The sequence below is a fragment of the Aphelocoma coerulescens genome, chromosome 8 (assembly GCF_041296385.1).
Source record: "Aphelocoma coerulescens isolate FSJ_1873_10779 chromosome 8, UR_Acoe_1.0, whole genome shotgun sequence".
Lineage (NCBI taxonomy): Eukaryota > Metazoa > Chordata > Aves > Passeriformes > Corvidae > Aphelocoma > Aphelocoma coerulescens.
The window spans coordinates 4,386,039-4,408,686 of NC_091022.1; the positions used below are offsets into that span (position 1 = coordinate 4,386,039).

General features: G+C 46.5%; 1 protein-coding gene across 3 annotated transcripts in view; it reads right to left on the reverse strand.

The window, feature by feature from the left end:
• The window catches only part of PLA2G4A (phospholipase A2 group IVA), a 71,327-nt gene extending 54,478 nt beyond the window's left edge, over window positions 1–16,849 (reverse strand). Inside the window, exons 1-3 of one of the 3 annotated variants that reach the window (XM_069022771.1) lie at window positions 16,799–16,849; window positions 700–802; window positions 389–541 (exon numbers count right to left, since the gene is read on the reverse strand). In XM_069022771.1, coding sequence (XP_068878872.1) covers window positions 389–421 — 33 coding nt within the window. In that variant the 5' untranslated portion in view covers window positions 422–541; window positions 700–802; window positions 16,799–16,849. Of the gene's footprint in view, window positions 1–388; window positions 542–699; window positions 803–4,679; window positions 4,698–16,564; window positions 16,726–16,798 lie in introns of those variants that run through there. The other 2 variants (XM_069022770.1, XM_069022772.1) reach the window with 2 other exon arrangements.
• Between the last annotated feature and the right edge of the window lie 5,799 nt (window positions 16,850–22,648).

The following is a 22,648-nucleotide window of genomic DNA, read 5'->3' on the forward strand; positions in this document are numbered from 1 at the left end:
GGAACACTGGAATAAAGCAGGAGGAAGGGAAGAAGGGGCACAGTGTGCTGCTGAGTGGCACAGATCATCTCAGAGTTTGCACAATATATTTTGAGGGTTCTCTTTGAACCAACATTACTGATATACACCAGTTTAAGATCTAAATATCCAACTTGTCAACTTATCCCTCCATTCATACTAATGAAAAGGAAAAGAGTACAAAACCCCCCGCCCCAAAACTGCACTGTAAGGAAGAAAGCTAGACACACCTATCATTTCTTGAAGGAAATAGTAACAACTCCAGTGGTATGTGCTTATTGAGAGTAACTTCCAGCAGGGAAGTCATTATACAAGACAGTAGATATCAGAGAAGATGGTGTAGATATATATAAGATTCAGTGCTACTTACCACAATGTGTTGATAAGGATCTATGATAGACATTTTTGCCTTCGTTTTTATTCAAGACAACTGCCAAGTATCTATTTCAATCCCACACAGGAGAGGCTTCCTTTTTTTTTCAGAGCAGAGTTCCCCTTTTTTGAGAGCAGAAAGGTCCTTTATCTAATAAATAAAGAAAAAGATATAATTAAAATTCAACTGTTCCTTTTAAACTGTATTTTACAGAGCAAATCAGTTCCTACTCTTTAGGAAGGTTTCCACAATTTGTTTGTTTACCAAGAACTTAATTTCACATAAGCTACAGAGATACAGGTATTTACCTGCCCGAGCTGGAGAAATTTCTCGTGCCTATTTCCTCTGCCTCAGGGTAAGAGCAGGAATCAAGTCTCTTAAATTCCAGTCATCCCAGTGTTTCTAGCAGCTCTACAGATAAACAAGAAAGGAATTACATTTATTCCTTAAATACATTGTAGTATTTATGCTTCCACCCATTACAACCCTAGTTAGGATTGTGAGCTCTGCAGGAGCAGCAATATTGCCCTCTGTAAATTAGGGAAGGGAATTCCAGCTGGAGCTGTGTGTAACCTCCCGGCCACCCCGGCTGTCTGGAGATGCTCCAGAGGCTTCGAGGGGCAAACTGCAAACCAGCTGGCAGGACTTCAACAGGCTCTCCATAGGCCACTGCTATCTGAGCACTCTGTGAAGATCAGGGGCCACCAGAGGCCTTCAACTTCAGAACTGTTTTCAAGCATCAAAGTAACAGAGGTTAATCCTTTCCGCATCTCTAAAAAACCCCGGGAACTGCTGGACAGGATCAGTTCTCAGATCCAGCTAGACCACAGTCAGACCTGAACCATCAGCAGAAATTTCAAAGCGAAAAGAAACAAAGCACCATGTGGGGTTTGTTCTCAAGGGAATGATTCCTAATCCTCAGTTCTGAAATGGCAGGATAAGCCCTAAACGATGATTTATGTCACTCCCAAACCTTTGCTCTTGAGCAACTGCATGAAGGCATTATAATACAACTTTAGTTTCTTTATGATTACTGGAACATTACAATATCCTTTGTTTAATCATTGAATTATTAAGGCTGGATAAGCCCTCCAAGATCATCAAGTCCAACCATTAATCCAGCACTGCCAGGTCCATCGCTAAACCATGTCCCAAAGCACCACATCCCACATGTTTTCTGAACACTTCCAGGGACAGTGATTCCATCACTTCCCAGTCATGCCTGACCACCCCCTTCCTATCAGCCCTAACAACAGTTTTAGGCTAGGGATCACCCTGGCTTTATTTATTCATTCTTATCTGAGGAAGTGTGAATAAGAAAGACTTCAGCATTGGAGAATCGTGGTAAACGTGCCCAGCCATATCAGTTCTGGAGGAACTGCTGCCAGCCTGGAAGGCAATCCAGAAAAGGGAACAACAGGAGCTACCCAATCACCGTAATGGAGAGGAAATTTGCAAAACCTTAAATACACATTTCCCCTAAGTGCACAGCCAACTACCACGCTCGTTTTGAGAGGATACACAAAACCAAGCCAAGGATACTGCTCTGTCTGGGGAAATAAGAGAACAGGTTAGACCCAGGATGAAAAGCCTGGTTCGAGTTAATGTCCTGCATCCTAAAGGCAGAGTTCCAGTTCCCCAGATGATCCCTCAACTGGCTCAGACATGAGATCATGCTCTCTCCCTACAACCCCCCGCCTCATTTGTTTCAACATCTGCAGGAAGCGCATTCGTGGTGCTGCAGACAACAGTCTCTATGGCTACAGGGCCAGGATGAGTCCCCAAGCACCATCTGCCCTCCATGCTGGATGAGGCAAGGATCATGCAGGCGGACAAAAATGCGAGCACGTCATCAGCAACTGCATCCCAACACCCGCGCAGAGCACGGGCCACCGGCAGGGCTCTCAGCGGGGACAGCAGGGCCAGGGAGCAAGGAGACCTCCGTGCCATACACAAAGCCTGGGATCCCAGGCTCCCACATGGCTCCAACCAGCAGCACAGCACATCCCAGCCCTGCCCATGCCATGTGACTCCAAATAGGAGCTCCTGGCTTGCTGGATTAATCAGTCTCTCAGGATGTGATAAACACAGGCAGGTACACAAGCACAGGCCCTGGTGCCATTTCAGGGGCCCAGGGCTGGCAGAGGGACAGCTATCCATGCTCTTCCTAGAGCCAGCAGGACATCTCAAGAGAAAGCAGACATTTAAGTGACTTGAATACTTACAACCCTTACAGTGGATTTAATTCAAATCAGTTAATTACACCACACCCTCTGGAAGCTCACACTACATTATCCATGGAGTTTGGGTAAAGCACACAAAGACATTTCTAGATCTAAAAATCTCAATGTGGCAGCAGAGCCAACTACAGCACTAGCAGGAAATCTCGATTACACTCATCAAGAGCCGTGAAGAAAGTCTTGAAGAATGTTTACTGCAAACATATGCAGCAAATAAAGCTGTGATCCCAAAATTATCTTGCTTAACACTTCACCTACACACTGTCCATCCCACAAAGCCTAATGGAAAAGTCTTAATGGAATCACAGAATGTCCTGAGTGGGAAGGGCCCCCCAAGGATCATCCAGTCCAACCCCTGGCCCTGCACAGACACCCCAACAATCCCACCCCGGGCATCCCTGGCAGCGGTGTCCAAACGCTCCTGGAGCTCTGGCAGCCTTGGGGCTGTGCCCTTTCCCTGGGGAGCCTGGGCAGTGCTCCAGCACCCTCTGGGGGAAGAACCTTTACCTAAGTATCAAGGAAAACCCTCCTCTGGCACAGCTCCAGCCATTCCCTGGGTCCTGTCCCTGGTCACAGAGAGCAGAGATTGGAGCTGTCCCTTGGGAGCAGCTGCAGCCCCCGGTGAGCTCTGCCCTCAGCCTCCTCCTCCCCATGCTAATTGTAACTAATTCAGGGCTGTATCGCAAGCACACACAAAGTCCTGCACTTGAGCTGGAGCTGGTGAGCCCAGCCCTTGGCAGATGTAGGGGAAACAGCACCTCTAAACACATCTTCAAGGACACTCTGATAGTACCAACAGAGATTGTTTTGTTTCCCTGATATCTGGTGGTATCACACCATCTGTGACTGTGCTGTTGCCGGGGCTGACAGCATTCCTTCCTAAAGGAAAAGCACCTCACAGACAGCACCATCAACATGAAGCTGGCCAGACTGTTTAACTGTATATTATAGGAAATCAAAAAAGAGATTAAGTTAATTGGAGAACAGAGGGTTGTGTGGAGACCCCCCAGCAGCCTTCCAGGATGTGAAGGGAGCTACAAGGAAGCCAGAGGGGACTCTGCATCAGGAATTGTAGTGACAGGAGTAGGGGGAATGGCTTCAAACTGACTGAGGGGAAATTTAGGTGCGACATAAAGAAGAAATTCTTCCCTGTGCACAGGGTGCCTAGAGAAGCTGTGGCTGTCCCATCCCTGGAAGTGTCCAAAGCCAAGCTGGATGGGGCTTGGAGCAACCTGGGCTAGTAGAAGGTGTCCCTGCCATGGCTAGGATTGGGACTGGATGGACACTAATTTCCCTTCCAACCCAAATCATTCCGTGACCCTCTGATTCTCATTGTTTTATTGGCCAACATCCAAGTTTACAAACTACACAGCAAACAGACCACACTTTAGCTTGGCCCTGTCATGGAGAGACAGCCTTTCCCTTTCTCCAAGTGCCATAAATCTCAGCCTGGTCATAGAGAGCCAGCCTTTCCTTAAATGCCTAAATCTCACTTTCACCCAAAAGTGAACTCTGTTTCTGTCAGGACAAGGGTGTTCCATGGCTAGGCACAGTTTCAGATGCCATCAGTACCAAGCTATCAGTGGATAGCTGGATCCCTCCTTGAGTCAAGAGCCTTCTGTGATCTCAGCTCCTTCTCACTTGAGGTGACAGACTGAAGTAGAGAAGGGATTATTGTCTTGGAAGACTGACTATAACAAAATGACTCAGAAAAAGAAGCTACACACACACACACACACACAGATTATTAGTGGAACATTTTCATTCTCAGTAAACTCCCACAGATAATTCAATTGTACAGGATATATCAAAGATAAGAATAATGAGATTTTTCCCATGCTGAGCACAAGCTTACTCCAGAGTTAGTCTCACTGAGTGGAAAAGCTCTGAAAATGAGCAAATACAGCACAATTTAAATATCATCACCAGAATACGTCCTCATGAGTGTAAGAAAAATCATTAGAGGGAGGTTGTTTATATCAAGCTGTCCAATTCTTCTTCAAAAATCAAAGACATTAAAAATTTTAAAAATAATAAGTGTGACTCACCAGCACAGTCATTAACTTTCAATCTATTAGGAGAAGAGTAAATGGTAGAGAATAAGCTAAGTAATGACTCAGGCTTTTTGTATGAATGTCACCCTCCATTTCTATCAAATCAGATTACAGCATTTTATTTGGTTAGATTGATCCTGTGATTGTATAACAGAAATAACAAATATGCTGTTTCTACATGACTTTGCCCAGCATCCTGGAAAATCACTGCAATGTTATTTCTTAATTTAGGGCTTCCCACACAAGGAGGAAGGATTACCTCTGACTCTATGTAGAGCACCCATCACTCCACTTCCACCACAAATGGAAAAGTAGATGCTCTGCTGATGTGCCAAGTGGACCCATGCGCCAAGGCCAACAGGATGAAGGTCAACAAGGACAAATGCTGGGTCCTGCCCTTGGGTCACCCCAGCCCCATGCAGCTCCAGGCTGAGGGGAAGAGTGGCTGGAAAGCTGGAAGAGGTCCTGGGGGTACTGGGGACAGAACCTAAAAATGAGCCCAGGTATGCTCAGGTGGACCAGAGGCCAATGGCCACTGGGCTGTCCCAGCCCTGCTCTGGCCACGGGCCCAGGGCAGTGACTGTCCCCTGTGCTGGCACTGCTGAGGCCCCTCGAGTGCTGTGTCCAGTTCTGGGCCCTCATGGCCAGAGAGACCTTGAGGGGCTGGAGTGTGTCCAGGGAAGGGAACGGAGCTGGGGAAGGGGCTGGAGCAACAGGAGCAGATGAGGGAGCTGGGAAAGGGGCTCAGCCTGGAGCAAAGGAGGCTCAGGGGGACCTTGTGGCTCTGCACAACTCCCTGACAGGAGGGGGCAGCCAGGGGGGTCGGGCTCTGCTCCCAGGAAACAGGGACAGGAGGAGAGGGAACAGCCTCAGGCTGTGAGGTTGGACATCAGGAGAATTTCTTCCTGGAAAGGGTCGTCAGACATTGGAACGGGCTGCCCACAGTGGAGTCCCCATCGCTGGAGGTGTCCAGGGAAGTGCTCTGATCTGGCTGACAAGGTGGGGATCGGTCACAGGCCTTTTCCAACCCCAATGACTCTGTAGTTCTATGACTGCTTTCCCCATGCCTTGCTAAGGAAGCATGGGTGGGTGGAAGGATTCCGAGCAGAATGGCAAAAAGCTCAACCTTTGTGCCACATTTTTGGAGGGACACTGTGGGGTGAAGCTCATCAAGGAAGTTGACACAGCATAGCTAGATAGGAGATTTTAAGATTTGGAAACCACATTTGACTTCCTGCTATAGGGGAGGTAATAGATGAAAAGCTAGTGAATCTTTTTTTAAAGATGACCTGTTGGCCTGTAAGGAGTTACTGAAAGTATAGGTGACACAGCAACAGTGGAAGGAGGGCTGTAAACACTCTAGCAGGGCTGAAACTCTGGAAAAGTCCCAACAATCACCACCAGTTCAAAGTATCACCTTCTCTAGAGCTGAAGGCTACTTTAGAGGCCAAAAGTGAGGAAGACAGAAGTCGCAAAATTATCAGGCCACTGATACACTCCATGTTACAGGAGGCAAGGCCAGGGGAGTCAGGGGCATCGGACATGGTCCTTTAATAAACTTGAATTAGGCTGGATTCAATCCAAGAGAAAAAAACATCCTCCCTATCTTACATTCTGCAAGGAATATTCAAGAGGCTGGAAACATCTCTGCCTGAATACCCACACCTGTGTCACACTGGCCATGGAAGTTCCCTGGACAGAAAACCCAGCCAAGTGCTGTAGCTTCCCCATGGACACCCTCTTTAGGTCTGAGGAAGAGGCAACTGATTCAGGGCACAATGGTTTATGTTACAATTATCCTGCTTACGCAAAGGAATCTTAACAAGAACCACTCGCTGCAACAGCCCATGGGGTTATGAGAAAAATCCATGTCGCCATACATGAACTCACTGTATGGCAAACTCACAGAAGGATTTCAAAGTGGAACTGAGTAAATTCCAAGTAAGGAGTTCATCTATTCCAGAAATGAAATTGAGTTAGTACCTTTAAATAAGTGTTCTCCAATGTCATATTTTACTTCAACTTAAATTACACTGGAAATAAAAAAAAGCCCTGAGAGGGAAAAAAACAAGCTCAGCTGAGAGATGCCAAGAATACTCTTTAAAAATGGCAACAATCACTATCCTTTCCTACAGAAATCAAAGCCACAAGGCAGAGGGTTTGGATGGCTCAAAACTGGTGAAAAAACCTCAGGCAGCTGACCAGTAATCCCCACTGCGTGGGTCAGGCTTATGTGGGAACCAGCTCACTTGTTTTCCAGCAAGAAGGCCAAGAGACAAAGAATGTGAAAAATCTGATGGAAGTTCCATGAAAAAGAATTATTAGCATATAGACCCAAAACAATTACAATGTACTACTCAAGTCCACCTATAATTTGTGTCATTGCAAGACCATCTCTGCAGGTACTTTACTACGAGCACAGTGCAATTAGGAAAAGCAGCTGGAAAAATGCCCAGCATTTCTGTACATTAGGAATTTGGAAACTAGTTATTCCACAATTAAACTTTTCATCATGTAATCCTGGAATTAAGTAGGTTGGAAGGGACCTTAAAGCCTATCCAGTGCCATCCCCTGCCACGGGCAGGGACACCTTCCACTACCCCAAGTTGCTCCAAGCCCCATCCAGCCTGGCCTTGGACTCTTCCAGAGATGTTTGACAATTATTTGTTTAAAGGTATTTTCACTTTTGGAAGCCCAGCTTAAGGCTCGCACTTGAATTATGAGATACTGGGTGCCCCAAGAACCTAGAGCCAGGCTCTCCGAAATGGAAAAACTCACTGCCAGTGGCAGCTTCCAAAGTCTTGCCAGGAATGCAAACACTTATGCAAGAACTCCTAAAATTAAATGATAGACATCTCAACTGCAACACCTGACCGGGCAGAGCTTTTTGTTAACTATGTTCCTTTAAAGCTCATGTGAAGGGGGGAAGGAAGGAAGGAAGGAAGGAAAAAACCTCCCCTGCATTTCTTTCTTACCTGGAGCATTGGCAAAACTTTCCACTTGCTCTGCTGCGCTGTGGTCAAGAGTTGCTGCCTGCCAAAAGCTCAGGATTCCCCTTCCAGAAGCCTCACCGGTACTATGGAAAGAACTGTTGCTGCATGATGTAGAGGTCTAGAATCAGCCTCCAAAAATCTCATTCCAAATCCATCCCTGTCCCTTGGGGACAGCACTGACCTCAGCCAACTTCCAAGTATTTCTGGGCCAACGTCTTTTAAAGATTTTATTGAAATCACGAGGGTTTGGTTCTTACATATCTTTAACTTATCCACGCCTTCATTCCCCTTCTTTTGCTTCCCTGCTGTAAAGTAGGAATGGTTTAAAAACAAAAACTCTAGGGAAAACATTAGAATTACCTTTTATTTAAGTATTTATGGGGTTTTGGGGGAAGAAACCAACATGCAAAGGTGCCTGATGCACTTCAACTGCAGCTGACAGTCCTTCTGCACTACAGTTATGCAGTGGTTTCACACAAAAAACCAACAAAACCAGCTAAAAACGGAAAGAGCTGGTAAAATTAACAGCAGACTTCTGGTCAGGTAACGCATGTAAAACAAATTTAGCCGAACATAAGGTCAGTATTTCCTTTCAATATCTGTTTCATTCTTTTTCAGTTCAATTGGTATCAACTTTGGGGATTTCCTGGCATTTTGGCACAGGCTATAGCCCCGGCCAGCACACCCAGGCTGCTGGCACTGCCAGGCCAGAGGAAGGGCTGCACACACAAGGTGTGTTTTGTCATCTCCCACTCGTCATGTCTGCACAATGTGACTCAGCTTTCTGGTTTTGGGCTCCTCACTCCAAACACGAGCTCTGGTCACCGTCTGCAGCGAAGGGGACAATTGTGCAGCACTTCCTTCGGTCTCTACGGTCATAGCACTTAAAGCATGACAAAGTTGGAGTGACTCAAGGAAATCTGTCTGGACTTTCTAGTAAAAGTAGTCATGAACAAACTTCTGATGCTGGCATTTTTCAGCCTCTTTAAATGCTGCAAGTAAAATTTATATGGAAATATTTTATGGCTATTGACAAGCTGGAGTCTGAGTAAGTAACATAAATATATGTTTTACACATAGACACAAACACAGACATGCCCAACGCATATATTATATTTTTGAGAGGAGAGATTAAGTACTTCCATAACAGTGGTCTTTGTCTTGTATCCAACCCTTGGCTGCTGAGCAAAGCCAGACCTGGAGCAAACCCCACCTAGCTCCACACAGCCAAGCCTCTGGCCAAGCAGACCTTCACCCCCGGATCTGAGCTGTTAACACAGAATCCCAGACTGGTTTGGGCTGGAATAGGCCTTAAAGACCATCTCACTCCACCCACAGGGATGTCACTCACTATCCCAGGTTGCTCCAAGCCCTGTCCCCACTGGTCTTGGACATTTCCGGGGTTGGGGCAGCCACAACTTCTCAGGAGCAAGCAGCTCCTGAGCTTCCAGCTTGTGTTTGAAGGCAACCTCATTTTGGCAAAGATTTGCTCAGGGGATTTGACTTTCTCCACAAGCCTTGGCTGGGCTCTGCTCCACCCTCCTGTCCTGCTGGAGAGGGTGAGCCGTGGCACCTTCCTGCCCGGAGACCACACTGGGAGCGGCGCCTCACTGCCTCTTCCTGGGCTTCCTCTTTCTGTGCCGTGGCTCTCACAACTTCCCCAAGCTCTCTGTTCCCTGGGCAGCTCTGCCAGCCCTGCCCAGCCAACAAGGCTGTGCTCCTGCTCTTTTCCAAGGACTTCAATTTTCTGCCCCACCATTTTGGATGGATTCAGAATGCCAACAAGTGAAAACACTGAGCTGTGGCATAAGCTCCAGTGCCACCCCTGCTGATTTAGGAAAAAAGCTTTGAATCAGGTGCCACTTCATTTTTAGGTAACTGTTATTCACACAGCCAAGCCCTGAGAGGATGAAGGGAAGGATTGAAGCCACTACAAACTGATGCCCAACATTCCCAACTAAGGCTTTGGACATAGATTAAAACTGGAAATAACATCTTTATACAACTCTTGGAAAATTTTCTCTATCATAAGCAAAAAACAAATAATTTTCTCTTTACTGTAATGTGATTCTACCAGTACCAGAAGGTTAATTCCATCAGTGGTTACATAAAGCAGAAAAAAAACCACAGAACTAACAAAACCCATAAAAACACAGCAACTTAAACATGGCCTTCAGGAGTGTGACACAATAATTCTCAGTCACTAAGGAGCCACAAACGATGACTTCAAAAGTAAAAGGGAGGAAGAAATCCCAAATTTACATATCCCCTTGTTAAAAGAGCTTTGCAAAATCAGGGACACAAGGGGGACTTTCATGCTTCTCTCTGAGGCACAGAGGATTGGTTCAGGAAACTTAAATGAACTATGACTACTCTGTTACCAAACTACCTAAGCTTCTAATTTAACTATTTCTTAAGACACCGAGGGCTTACTACCTCCTTTGCCAACTCAAACGCTCTCTCAGCATATTAAACGCCCATGGACGTGTTGGCTCTGTGGTAAAAGGGAAATGACTGACACATTACAGGGCAGAGATTATATAGCACAGGTGTTTGAGCACTTTTCAAGAAGACTTTTTGTAAAGAAAATGTCAATTTGTCAAAGCACTAAGCTATCAGAAGAAAACGACATCAGTTTAAATAAAACTCTTTGGGGGAGAGTTTAACCCCATTTATACCCAAAACAGCAGTCAAATATAAACAGCCACTAAGTGGCCAGTAAAGGTCACTCTCAGCTGTGGGAGAACAACTTTCCCCTGCACACAGCATTCCTTTCAGATGGTGACTTTGATTCGGATTTGACTTAATGCCTCAGAAGAAGCCATTTAATTTCACAGAATCATAGAAGGTTTGGATTTGAAGTGACCTTAAAGCCCATCCAGTGCAACCCTTCCACTGTCCCAGGGTGCTCCAAGCCCCATCCAACCTGGCCTTGGACACTGCCAGGGATCCAGGGGCAGCCACAGCTTCTCTGGGCACCCTCATAGGGAAGGATTTCTTCCTAACAGCCAATCTAATTTTCTCTATATCAAAAACACCCTTATAAAAATTTAACCTGTGTTCTCCAGGCCACAGGGGAGTTGAAGAGCACACTGAGTTAATGAATTTGGGATTCTTGGAAAAAGGAATTTAAGTATCAAAATCAAAATAATACTTGGAAGCATGTCCCGGCTGAATGTAATCACTCATCAAAAAAGCCTGTGTGGACATGTGCTATTCCAAGTGGAAAATGCCAGAGAAATGCAAGATGTTGGCAGGCTTTGCCATTAGCAAAGAGCTGGTTCTCATTACCATCAGCACAGGCTTCACAGTGGCTCCCTAAGGGAACCTCATAGTGCCTGGGAAAAGCAAGGAGTCGGAGAGTATTGTCCCTGAAACAAACAAAAACCCATAAAAATACACCAGATTTAGGGAAACCAGGACCTGCTTCCCAGCACCCTCCCTTAGATGCTGCACAAGCTCTTGTTCCCATTTGTGGCAGGTTTTTCACCAGCACTGTCCTTAAGTCACAGCTGTAGGGCTTTGGTTACATGGGGAGAACTAGTTTCTCTTCACAATACAACAGTCCCCAAACACCAGGTTTGTGAAATTTACAGAGTCCTGCCCTTATCAGGAGATAAAGGGGTGTTACACTCAGTGCTGTGGTTAGAAACTCATTATCCATTCTCTGTGGATTAAGGAGGAAAAGGATTCAAAACAGCAGCACATGAACAGTTGGTTCTGTATTTTATAGAAATTATCTAGGACAAGAGATGGCCACTGTTGCAATGTTCACTTAACACACACCCATATTTATGAAATTAAAGAACAGATGCACCTCAAAAGTCTTTTAAAATTCTCCATTATAGGCCAGTTTTGAAAAATGGAGCACAAGGCAATCAACCAGAAAGCTTCTACTTAGTTACATTCCACCGCTTTACAACCACCTTCTCCCCAAAATGTAGTTTTATGCTGTTTCTCCCAGGACTGCCAGATGAGGCAGCAGCTGCTGGCTTTGCATAGAGCTCCAGTTTTGCATCTGGGGTCCAAAGGGACAGTTTTTGGGATGGAGCATGCAAAGTGATCGAGCATGCCCCAGCCAGAGCTGCTCCCTGTTCAGTGCAATCACCCACAGGTGCTGTTTGCTTTCCCCTGAGATGGGACAGAATGAAACCTCTGCTTGGGGGCATTTGTTTTTAGCATCCATTTGACAGTGCAGTAAGTTAAATGCATGAGTAACACAGTTCTAGGAATCAAACCCTATTTATAATCTCTACCCTTGAGAAATAGACATGGTAATGGGGAGGGGGGAAAAAAAGCATCACCAAATCAAAAGTAACCTCGCACCAAACCTGTAAGGCCAAATCTTTCTATTTAATAGTATGGCCAAGGCCATACTGGAGCAGATGGGATGAGACAGCCTGGACAATGTGCATCCAATTCTTACTCCATCAGCTCCATCTATTCCAACATTCCACTTACCAGTCTTGTCCTTCGTGCATGTTTAATAAAATGCAATTCCTTGGGGGCTGGGACTGCCACTTACCACAAGAAATACATACTTGTACAGATCTTACTGTAAGATCTCTGTGTGTGCACAAGCAAGGGCCTTTATAATCCCAGTAAATATAAAAGGATCATTTATTACAGAACTGCACATTCCTAAACAACTTGGCAAAGGATATGAGCACTGATATTACTAGTAGGAAAAGAAATTAAGAGTCTTACTGATTTATGCTGAAATCATTCTAAGGAAAATACGAGATGAATATCAAAGATGAGTCAGTTCAACAGCTTTACTATCAGGTAACCACGAAAACACACATGTGACTGATACATCTCAAATAGTTCAGAACTTGTGTATGTGGAAGCTTTTGACCCTGTATTTTCTGTCTCCTTCCTAAATTTGCATATTTAGGGAAGCTGGAAGGATGGAAAAACAAAGATTTTTGTTTGCAGGCTAAGCTGTTCTTTGAAAAATACACTTTCAGCATCTTAAGCTGAAGCAATGTTTTTATCAAGAGAAAAAGCAGCTCTGTATCCTTCTCTCCAAGTTACCTGTGCTACCACTCATCTGGAAGGAGATTAACCATCACAATTAAAGAGGGCTTGGACAGCAGCCCAGCTCAGAGACCACAGGCAGGATCCACTCATTCCAGCTCCAACACCATCCCCAGGGACTCTGCCCCTCACACAGAGCAAAGGGCACTCCCAGCACATCATCCCTGTGCTCTGGGGGATCTCTCTTTAGAATCACATGGATTTTATCATGGAAGCACCTGTTTTTCCTCCAGGGATCACTTTAAGAGTCTGGGACTCTCCCACACTGACTCCTATTCCAGCTGTTTGTCAGTCTAGATCCTAAAAACATCCTTCCCTACCGTGCTGAGAATCTTGGAATTCCCAGCACGCAGCAAAAGCATGGTCTGAGACGGAAGTGTCATCCCCACAACCCACTCTCTGGGAAAGGAAAATGTTCTGGGAGAAAAGCTGCAGTGTCTGTGTCCCCTAGCACAGCTGCCAGCTGAGACAGGACCAGCCCAGGCTGAGGAAAAACCACTGCTGACAGCCCATAATGAACCTGTGAGAAAATGAATCAAATCTGTACATCTATCAATATATGGCTGATGTTTTCCCCTCACCAACACTGTGGGTTTATTTTTTACAGGAACTGTGTCATACTATATAACACCACAGAATCCCAGAAGGGACCTTAAAGCCCATCCAGTCCCACCCCTGCCATGGGCAGGGACAACTTCCACTGTCCCACTTTGCTCCGAGCCCCGTCCAACCTGGCCTTGGACACCTCCACAATGTGTTCAAGCTGGAGAACTAATTGATATTCCTAAAAAAAGTCCAAGAATTTTCACTTGCAGTTATTGCCACAATATCTTTCACTTTTAAAAATTAGAGAAAAGATTAAATGTTCACTACTTCCTTTTACTTCCCCCATAATCTGTTAAAAAAAAAAAAAAAGAAAATAATATTGGAAGCTTCTCGATGCTTTGTTTGGTCCTGCTTTGGGGACCACTCTCCCTTGTCCTAGAGCCCACCTCCCATCCCTGCCTCATGAGCTGAGTAACTCTGCTCCAGACGTTGACACACAGGCTACTGGAAATTGGTACAGTCAGGAAATTTGGGTCATCTCTCTGAGGTAAACAGTAAAGGAAAACCCTCAGGAAAGTCTGAATACCAAGGTGGTGAGGGGCTGCTTTTTTTCTTATTTTTAAAAAAGGAAGAATTCTTTTGAAAGTATTCTGTTACTACATCACGTTATTATAACCTAGGGCAGTGATGAGGTAATTTCCATTACCAAGGCAGGTTCTGGGATTTGTTTTTCAGACTACTGAGAAAGACACAGTTATATCACAGTGCCACAGCAAACAAAGACAAGAGTTCATCACCTTGCAGCAAGATCCTGCTGCCCGTTCCCATGAAATCAAAGAGAAATCCTTCCACCAATTATGTGGAGCTTCTGTTTAGAGAGAGATAAATGAAATAAAACCAGACTGGTTGCAAAGTCAGTTTAAAAGTGTGTCTCCTGTGTGGCCCCCAGGCCTTAACTGGAAGCTGAACCCCTAGCTGAACCAGAGCTGTAGGGAAGGACCTGCTTTTCTTGCTTAAATGATGTCCAGACTGTAAGGCACCAATATTTTTGACAGGTACTTGCTCATCAATGTCAACTAAACAATTAGTTAAGAATTCAGTTTTGCTCCCCCAAGGCCACTCCCCCTCCTTGGAACTGCCCTGAAGGATAGGGACACTCTGCTCCACAGCAGTGTTATGTGTCAGGTAAAAAGTAAATTGGAATTTAATCTCTCAACTCCACACATTCACCACAGACCATACAACACTCGGAGCTTTTACCTCTTGAACTAGAAATTTGCCATGGAAAACTAAGTATTTTCTCATATTTTGTAGTCAGTTTTCATATACTTGAACTTCTGGGTACAAGGGGGAGACACTTTTTTCTCTGGATGCTGCTTGCTTCTATCCCTGGTATTTTCCAGCCCAAGCCATTCAATTAACTTCACGTGATTCGAATTCACAGTTCCCAAGTCTCCAGTTCCACTGCCAACACTGTCCTGTTCCAGCCTACATGGAAGTCACTGAAGTTGCCACATGCCTGGATGTTGCACATCAATTCGAACACTCCGACAGAGCCATTCCCGTTATTCCTGCAGCAATGTGCATCTGGAAGGTCACTGCTGCATTGCACTTGGGTTCAGCCCTCGGCATTGTCAGGAAGAACTGGGGTTATCCGAAGTGTCAGTGAAGTTTGCTCAATGGCTTTGCAGGAATACCTCTGAGGGAAATACTCAGTGCTCACCCCATGCTCATTATTTTTCCCCTTTGTAGGATGAAAATTCACGAACTGAAGGGAAAAACTAAGGCAAAACCTGAAATATTTCTCATACTAGCTGGTTTAGGCCAACTGGCAAAAGCAACCTATTCAAAGTGTCATGAAAATTATACCCATGATAACAATGTTCAGTGGAACATATTCAAGTTAAGATGAAATCAAGTATGCAACCCTAGTGATGCAGCAGCATTGGATAACTTTTCTTTCCCTCCCCTTTCTTTTTTAGTTTTTCCTCTAATTTTTTTAAGAAAAACAAATCATAAACCGCACTTGGTGCCAAGAGTCAAACTGGTGTTTTCCCAGTGCAGATTGACTGGTCATGCAGGAGGAGATTCATTTATGTGATTCAAGCATAAATCAGTATTTGCATTTCTCTTTTGTTATGGATCCCCACCATAGGGGAACAAGAGAGTGCAGAAAGGTGGATAGGGCCAACGTGGAGATTTGGAGAGACAACAGTGCTAGAAGAGCACTTATCTCTACACTGTATATTGAAAACCTCTCACTAACAAAAAGGAACTAAAATAAGCACATAGTTTTAGATTCATGCTTTCTGTCTGGAATCCTGAGCAGGCTGAACAACTCTCGGTAACCACAAAACAGCTGATCCCATGCATCAATAGTTTCATGTGCATCTCACCCTACTGAGGTGCGGAACAGCATCTTCTGCCAGGAACATCCACTGCAGTTAAGGTCCTACCCACACCACTGCTCCTCCCTTGGGGTTGGAGCTTTAACCGGGAGTCTGCATCCCATCATCCACATGGCAAGTTCCACACTCAGCAGTTCAGGCAGCCGAAGGGATTTTCCCCAAAGGGAAAGCACAAGGTACCCGTGGACAAGCTCTGGGCAGCCCCAGCTCACACCAGTTCCCCAGGAAAGGGGACAAACCCCAGTGCAAACCCCTGAGCTGCTGGGGGGAGCACGACCACCAGCACACGAACTGGTCCCACCACTGAGGCAGCAGCTTCTGCACTGGTGCAGCAGGACTGGCCAGAGGCCGGACAGGGCAGATTCCCCCGCTCCTGTTAAGTGCGGGAGCCTGGTCCCAAAGAGGCACACGGAACACCCAGGAAAACCAGGGTGTTCCAGGCCAGGTTGGACGGGGCTTGGAGCAACCTGGGATAGTGGAAAGTGTCCCTGCCCATGGCAGTGGTTGGGACTGGATGGGCTTTAAGGTGCCTTCCAACCCAAACCATTCCGCGATTTTGGTCCATGATCACACAAACGTAAACGAACAGGAACCTGTTAAAGGCTGTGGCCAGGAACTCTTACAGGCATTTCTCTCACATCAGACCCAAGAGAAAAGCTGCTCTCGCAGGCATTTTGCGAAATGTTCCCTCTGCAGCCGCCCTGCCGCACTTCCCCACAGCTCTCACGGCCGATTGCTTCACCGCCGGTGCCCATGCCCGTGCCGGTGCCAGCCGCGGGGACAGGGGCCGGGCACGCACCCCCGCCCCGGCTGGGGACGGAGCTGCGGGACCTGTGCAGGGACCCCGCGGTCCCGCTCCCACCCCGCTTCCCCCGCGCTGCCTCCCCCGTACCTCTCGGAGCCCTCGCTGCGGAGCGAGCGGAGCGGGCGCGGCCGGGGGTGTCCTCACAGGGACCGTTCCCCGCGGGGGCTCCGCCGGCCCCGGCCCGGCCCGGCCCGTCCTGTCCCGCCGCGGGGGCGGCTCCGCACCGGCCCCGGCGCCGCTCCTCGCCCGCCCTGCGGCCGCTCCAGCCGCGCCCGGCCCCGCTCCCACCCCGCGTTGCCCCCGCTCCCACCCCGCGCTTACGGCTGCCGGGCTCCGCCAGGCACGTCCCGCTCCCGCCGCGGGCGGCTCCGCGCTCCGGGCGGGGAGGGGCCCGCGCCGCCACCGCCTCTTAAGGAGGATCCCGGCGCTGGCCTGGGTTGGTGGGGGACAGGGGATGTGAGGGGGACAGGGAGCGTGAGGGGGAGCAGCGGGTGGGAGAGAGGACAGGGGGTCTGAGGAGGACAGCGGAGGGGCTGTGGTGGCTCTGTCCCTCCGGGCGCTGCGGTGACCGGGCCGAGGGGGACGGAGGAGCCCTGGGCGCTGCCGTGGGGAGAAGGGCGGGCGGGCGGGCGGGCAGCGCTCGGCCGGAGCCGGAGCGAACGACTGATGTGACAGAAAATTGTAATCAAATAAATGGAAATTGCATTAAAATATCCCTTGTTTTTAAAAAACCTCGCTGTCGCGGCGGTGGGTGTTCCTGTGGGAATATGCCTTCCGCAAGGTGTTTGATTCAGCAGGTGTGACCACAAAACACTTTCTTTCCTTGCAAGTACCTCGCGAACATTTGCAGGTGTAACACTTTCACTTACTGACTCTTGTCTTTGAAAGGATGGGTGTTGAAACAGCAGTGACTGTGCCATGTGAACCTCGGCCAGGTCAACCAAGGTGTTTCTTGATCACTCCGTTCCCTTTGGTCCACGTTTACACTTCCATCTAAAAAGTGGAATTTCGAGTCAGTATTATCTCTATCACTTTTGCCCTTTGTGATGATTAAAGACCGTAAAATTCTCTTCCATTCATTCACATTTTTTCTGTTTTGCTTTAATGGACTTAAAATTGAGGTGTTTTGAAATACACTGAAATATATGTCTAAATTGCATTTTATTATTTGCTGCATCGTTTCCTGCTCAAGGGGGAATGGCCTTAAGCTGAAGGAGGGCAGGTTTAGATTAAGAAGGAATTGTTCCCTGTGAGGGTGGGCAGGCCCTGGCATAGGGTGCCCGGAGAAGCTGTGGCTGCCCCTGGATCCCTGCAAGTGTCCAAGGCCAGGTTGGACAGGGCTTGGAGCAACCTGGGATAGTGGAAGGCATCCCTGCCCATGGCAGGGAGTGGGACTGGATGAAACTTAAACTTCCAACCCAAACTATTGCATGATTCTATGATCCTTTGTTTAACACCCAGAAAGGTATTTGCCACCTGGGCTTTTGGACTTCACAGTGAGTCAGGGGGAGAATCTGACAGGCTCAAACCTCAGCTGCTGCTCGCCCATAACTTGCACTCTCAACACGACACCTCTCAAAGACACCAGTTTTTCTCCAGACACACCAAAAGACAAGACTGAGTTTCACTTCCACACTGACGTCAAGCTCTTTCCAAAGACCCATTTTTACACTGGTGCTTTGCACAAACTCAGTGCCTAAATTGGAACTCACTTCTTTGAAAAACGTGGTCATAAAAAAGCAAAGATAAAGGGGGGAAGAAAAGGCTTAAATGACTCAGCCGAGACCTCCTCAAAGTGCAGCAAACCAAAGGATACTGTTCCACAAGTGAGGGGCACGTAGGTGGCATTCACATTGTATTAACCAAGTTCCTCAGTGTCTGGCAAAGCAGTAGCCACAATTAGAGGACAGCAAGCCACTCCTTGGCACAAAGCAAGCCAGAAACCTCATTTTCTCCATCATCTTACTGGTCCCCTGCTGTGATGCACTAAGGGACTGAGCCACTCTGGCCATTACTGATGACCCAGTGGTCTGTCTCATTTGTGAGGGAAAAACGCAGGGTAGTGCTGTCCTGTAAGGGCTGTCACAAAGAAGGGTGAGTTTATGTTTAGAAAGCCAGCCTAGGACTGCCAGCTCAGAAAGCGCCTGTTTGATGTGGCAGCCTCCTCCTCCGCGTCCTCATTGTGCCCATTTGAGGGAACATTAACCAGAAAAATGCAGTGAACTCATGATGGTGCCATTATTTGGGTCCTTTTGTCTTCCATGTCAACCACTGTCTGAAGACCACCTCATCTCTTGGTAGGAAAGGACACTGAAATGTGTCAGAAGAGCTCAGTGTTGGTCTGGAGACATGTAGAGGTGACAAAAGCATTAATAAAATTGTTCTCATCGAGTTAGTTACCCTTTCCCCTTTGACTGGGGATGGACTGGCAAGGCTGAGGGTCTGACCCCCTTGTCTGTGCTCTAAATCCCCCAAATGTACTGATTTGAAGTGTCCAAGAGATGCCCTGCTGAGCACAAGAAGAGCAGAGCTCCCAGAGCTCAGAGGTGACCCTAAGTGCCCAGGGCAGGTGTGAGCCACACTCCTGGGGGTCCTCCTGCTCCACCGTCTCCCTGGCACAGCTCTGCTCCAGCCACAAACTTGTGTGGAGCCACGTGCTGCTCACAGGCCTGATCAGCTGCCCCTGAACTCTGCCAAGCAGGGGGCATCTGCAAACCCAAGATTTATCTCTGACTCTCTTTCTCAGCATTTTAAATCTCTCCAAAGCACAATTCCCAGGGAACGGCTCTGGTTATAATTTTTGTGGTTTTACAGATAGCAAATGCTGGAATAAACACAACCCCCCGCAAACAGGGGAACTCCAGTATTTCCAACAGAATTCCCAGAGTTCTGATTATCAAAACTCCAATTTCTCCCTGGTCAAGGAAACAACTCAGACTCCTGATAAGGAGCTGAGTAACTAAAAGTCAAAAATTCCTCTTCCCTTCTGGTTGACGCAAGGAGAAATAAAAAGCTTTTTTTATATATTATGACTGTTCTTGTTATTTCATATAATTATTTTTGGTCTTAATCCTGTTTCTTCAAGAAAATTATGGGTAGAGTTTCATGATTTTTTTTTTTCCCCCCCCCTGGGACAAAGGAAGTTTAGCAGCTGCTTTCCACCATCCCTCATTCTTCCCCACCCACTGCAGGTCCTGTGCTGTGGGGTGCCCCACCAACTAACCTTGGAATGGGTTAAGAAACCTCTTTCCATTGTCTTTGATGTGAAGTTTGTTTTTCTAATTTCAAGCTATTTCAGCCCACTAAGAGCTGCCTGCTGCAGCGTCCCTGCCCCCATGTGCCGTGTGTGTGTCCAGAGCTGCCGGAGCCCCCAGACCTCGTGCTGCCTCCTTGGCCTCCCTCCCTTCCCGCAGCTGCTCCGCAGGGGAAACGAGCCCTGGGCTGTGGTGAGGCAATGACCGGGTGTGGAAAAGGGCCTTGAGAGGCACTGAGCACACAGAGCTCTCCTCTGAAGCAGAACCGTAAGGGAAGCCATGCCAAATTACAGGGGGCCTCTTAGTGTACCCTAGAGGGCACAGCTTCAGGCAAACCATGGAAAAGGGAGAGTGGGAATATCAGGACAAACACACAATTAAGTAAACAAAGAGGGGTATTTTGTCAGCTGCTTCACACAAACCCACTATTTTCTTCCAGACACTTCACCATGTATCAGAGAAAAATCCCTCTTTGATCAGCCTCACAAACGCGAGGTGTTCCATGGAAGGCTGACATTTGCTCTTGTCAAGATAAAATCTCTCTCCTCCTGTGGTGAAAATCATTAGCACCATGAGGTGAGGGGGGACTGTAACTTGCTATTAAGATTTCTCCTAGTGAAAAACAGCCATTTGCTTATCCATTGCATATCCTGACATGGTTTAGCTGGGGCTCTGCCTAAAGCAGGATTTTCAGGCTGGTGCCTCCTATCATTGACATCTGGCAGAGTAAATGCACTCCTTATTTCCACTTTACTCCTCTAAGACCATTAATCAGATCTATCAGGGCTGCAGAAAAATGGCATTTCCTCTAAGCCAATTTGCCCCTGCCCTTACTTCCCCACTCCCACATGGAAATATTTCCCCTATGCCATAAAAAATACGTAATAATTCTGGAGGACTTTCCACTGCGAATGAGAAAAATTTGCACCAGAAGGGACTTCTGAAGGGAGTTCTCAATCAGGTGTTTGATTCCTTGATATTCCTTCCCTTCTTTCTCTCTGTGCTTCCACCTACATGGTGGTTTTCTGGGGCTGTGGCCGAGCCACCCATGGCACTTATGGAAACCAACATAAAGGGCTAAAATAACAGCAAGTTTCAGACACAATCCTGAAATATCCCGAGTGCTTGAAGTGCAGCATGTCGGGGGAAACCTTCATATTAAGGGAGAAGTCAGTCCCTGTAATTGCCGCTATTGTAGCTATGGTGTCTGGCCTCATAAAACAATAGGATCACAGGAGAACTGGCTGGAAGGCACCTCAGGAGGCTCCTATCCAACCTCCACCTCAAAGCAGAGGAAGCTCTGGGGTCAGACCAAGTTGCCCACGGCTTGATATTCCCAGCTTTTTTTGGCAAGAAACTGACTTTTCATGTGACTTTGACTTGTGACTTTTCAACAAATGAGAATAATTTTATACCAAGACTGATCCTATTTATACTTGGACATTTAAAATGAGATTTTATTAAAATATATCCAGGAGTACCATTTACATTATGGATGTAAATAAAGTAGCCTCAGTCTAAAAATCAGTCACTAAAAGAGGCAATAGACAAAAAAACCCAAACATTTTAAGAACGTGAATGGCATGGAGCTCATTATTCTGAAGATCTGTTGTCCTTGCTGTCATTTCCCACCTGTCTTCTTGCCCAGTACCTTGCTGACAACTGTGCCCAACAGTGAGCATGATTTCCCCTTGAAAAAATCATGTGGCTATCACATATAGATGTTCCCTGGGAAGAAGTGAGGACTCACAGGTGTAGAAGTCTCAGCTCTGTCCTATAACCATTATTAGAGGAAAAAGTCACTGCAAACAAAAAGCTACAAGAAATAGAATTCAGCTTGAAATTCAAACTAAATATCAGTAACTAATGAAGACCTTGTAATCAATAAAGAAATCAAAAGAAATTAAGTCAACCCCACTCCTAAGAAGTGCAAAGAACTCCCCCAAAGTATCACAAGAAAACTGAAAGGAACCCAGAGATTATATTGGAGATACACTTTTAAGGAGATATATTTCCATTAAATAGCTGAAGGTGTTGTTTGGACAACCTTGTTTGCCCTTTTGAGAGTAATGGCGCCATCAACATTCACTTCACACCGTGTTATTAACATCATGGGTCGCTGGGTTTATGGTTCATTCAGGCTCTTCAAAGACAACACTCCACTTAAAAGGTAACTTGCACATTTCCTCTCCCAAATGAGGCCATTTCTTTCTAATGCCTTCCTTTTCTTTCCATGCAGCCATTACTCTTCGGCTTTTCTGTTGACTAAAATCAATCTGAGCTCTGCTGTGACCACAAGAGACTCGGTTCCACATCAGAAATGATAATGGAAACCTGGGAGCAGTGCAAAACTCCAGGTGTGACAGACCAACAAGAAGCTCTGGAGAAATGTGTTTGCCAAGTTTTGCATATTCTGTTGATAAACTCTGCCTTGATCTCTTCGGATTATTTTGTCCTCATTGAATTCTTCCTGAATTCTCATTCTACTTTGTTTGTCTGACATCCATGAACTAAATTAGACATGAAAACCCCACATCAAAGACTGATATGAGACATAACACCAGGCAGAGAGCTGGGTTTATTTTAAATATGCCCTAATATTCAGGAAAGTTCCTAGATACCATCAAAGTTTTTGACTATCAGGAAACCTTATTCTCTAATGCCCCAAATCTATTACATTGTTATGACAAAGGCAAAGCACTTAAAAACGTTCCCTTACCACAAAGAAACACTCTGTAAAACAAGTTAAACTCAAACAGGACAATTTTCTAACCAGTAAGAGTTATGGACCCTTAGTCCTTTTCCATCACAGGAAACCAAGATACTTTTGTGTGCTGAGGCTGAATTTGAATTTTCAAAATACTTCTAGAGCAGCAGAACCTCAATGTACTGATTCAGACTGGTACCAAGCATTAAA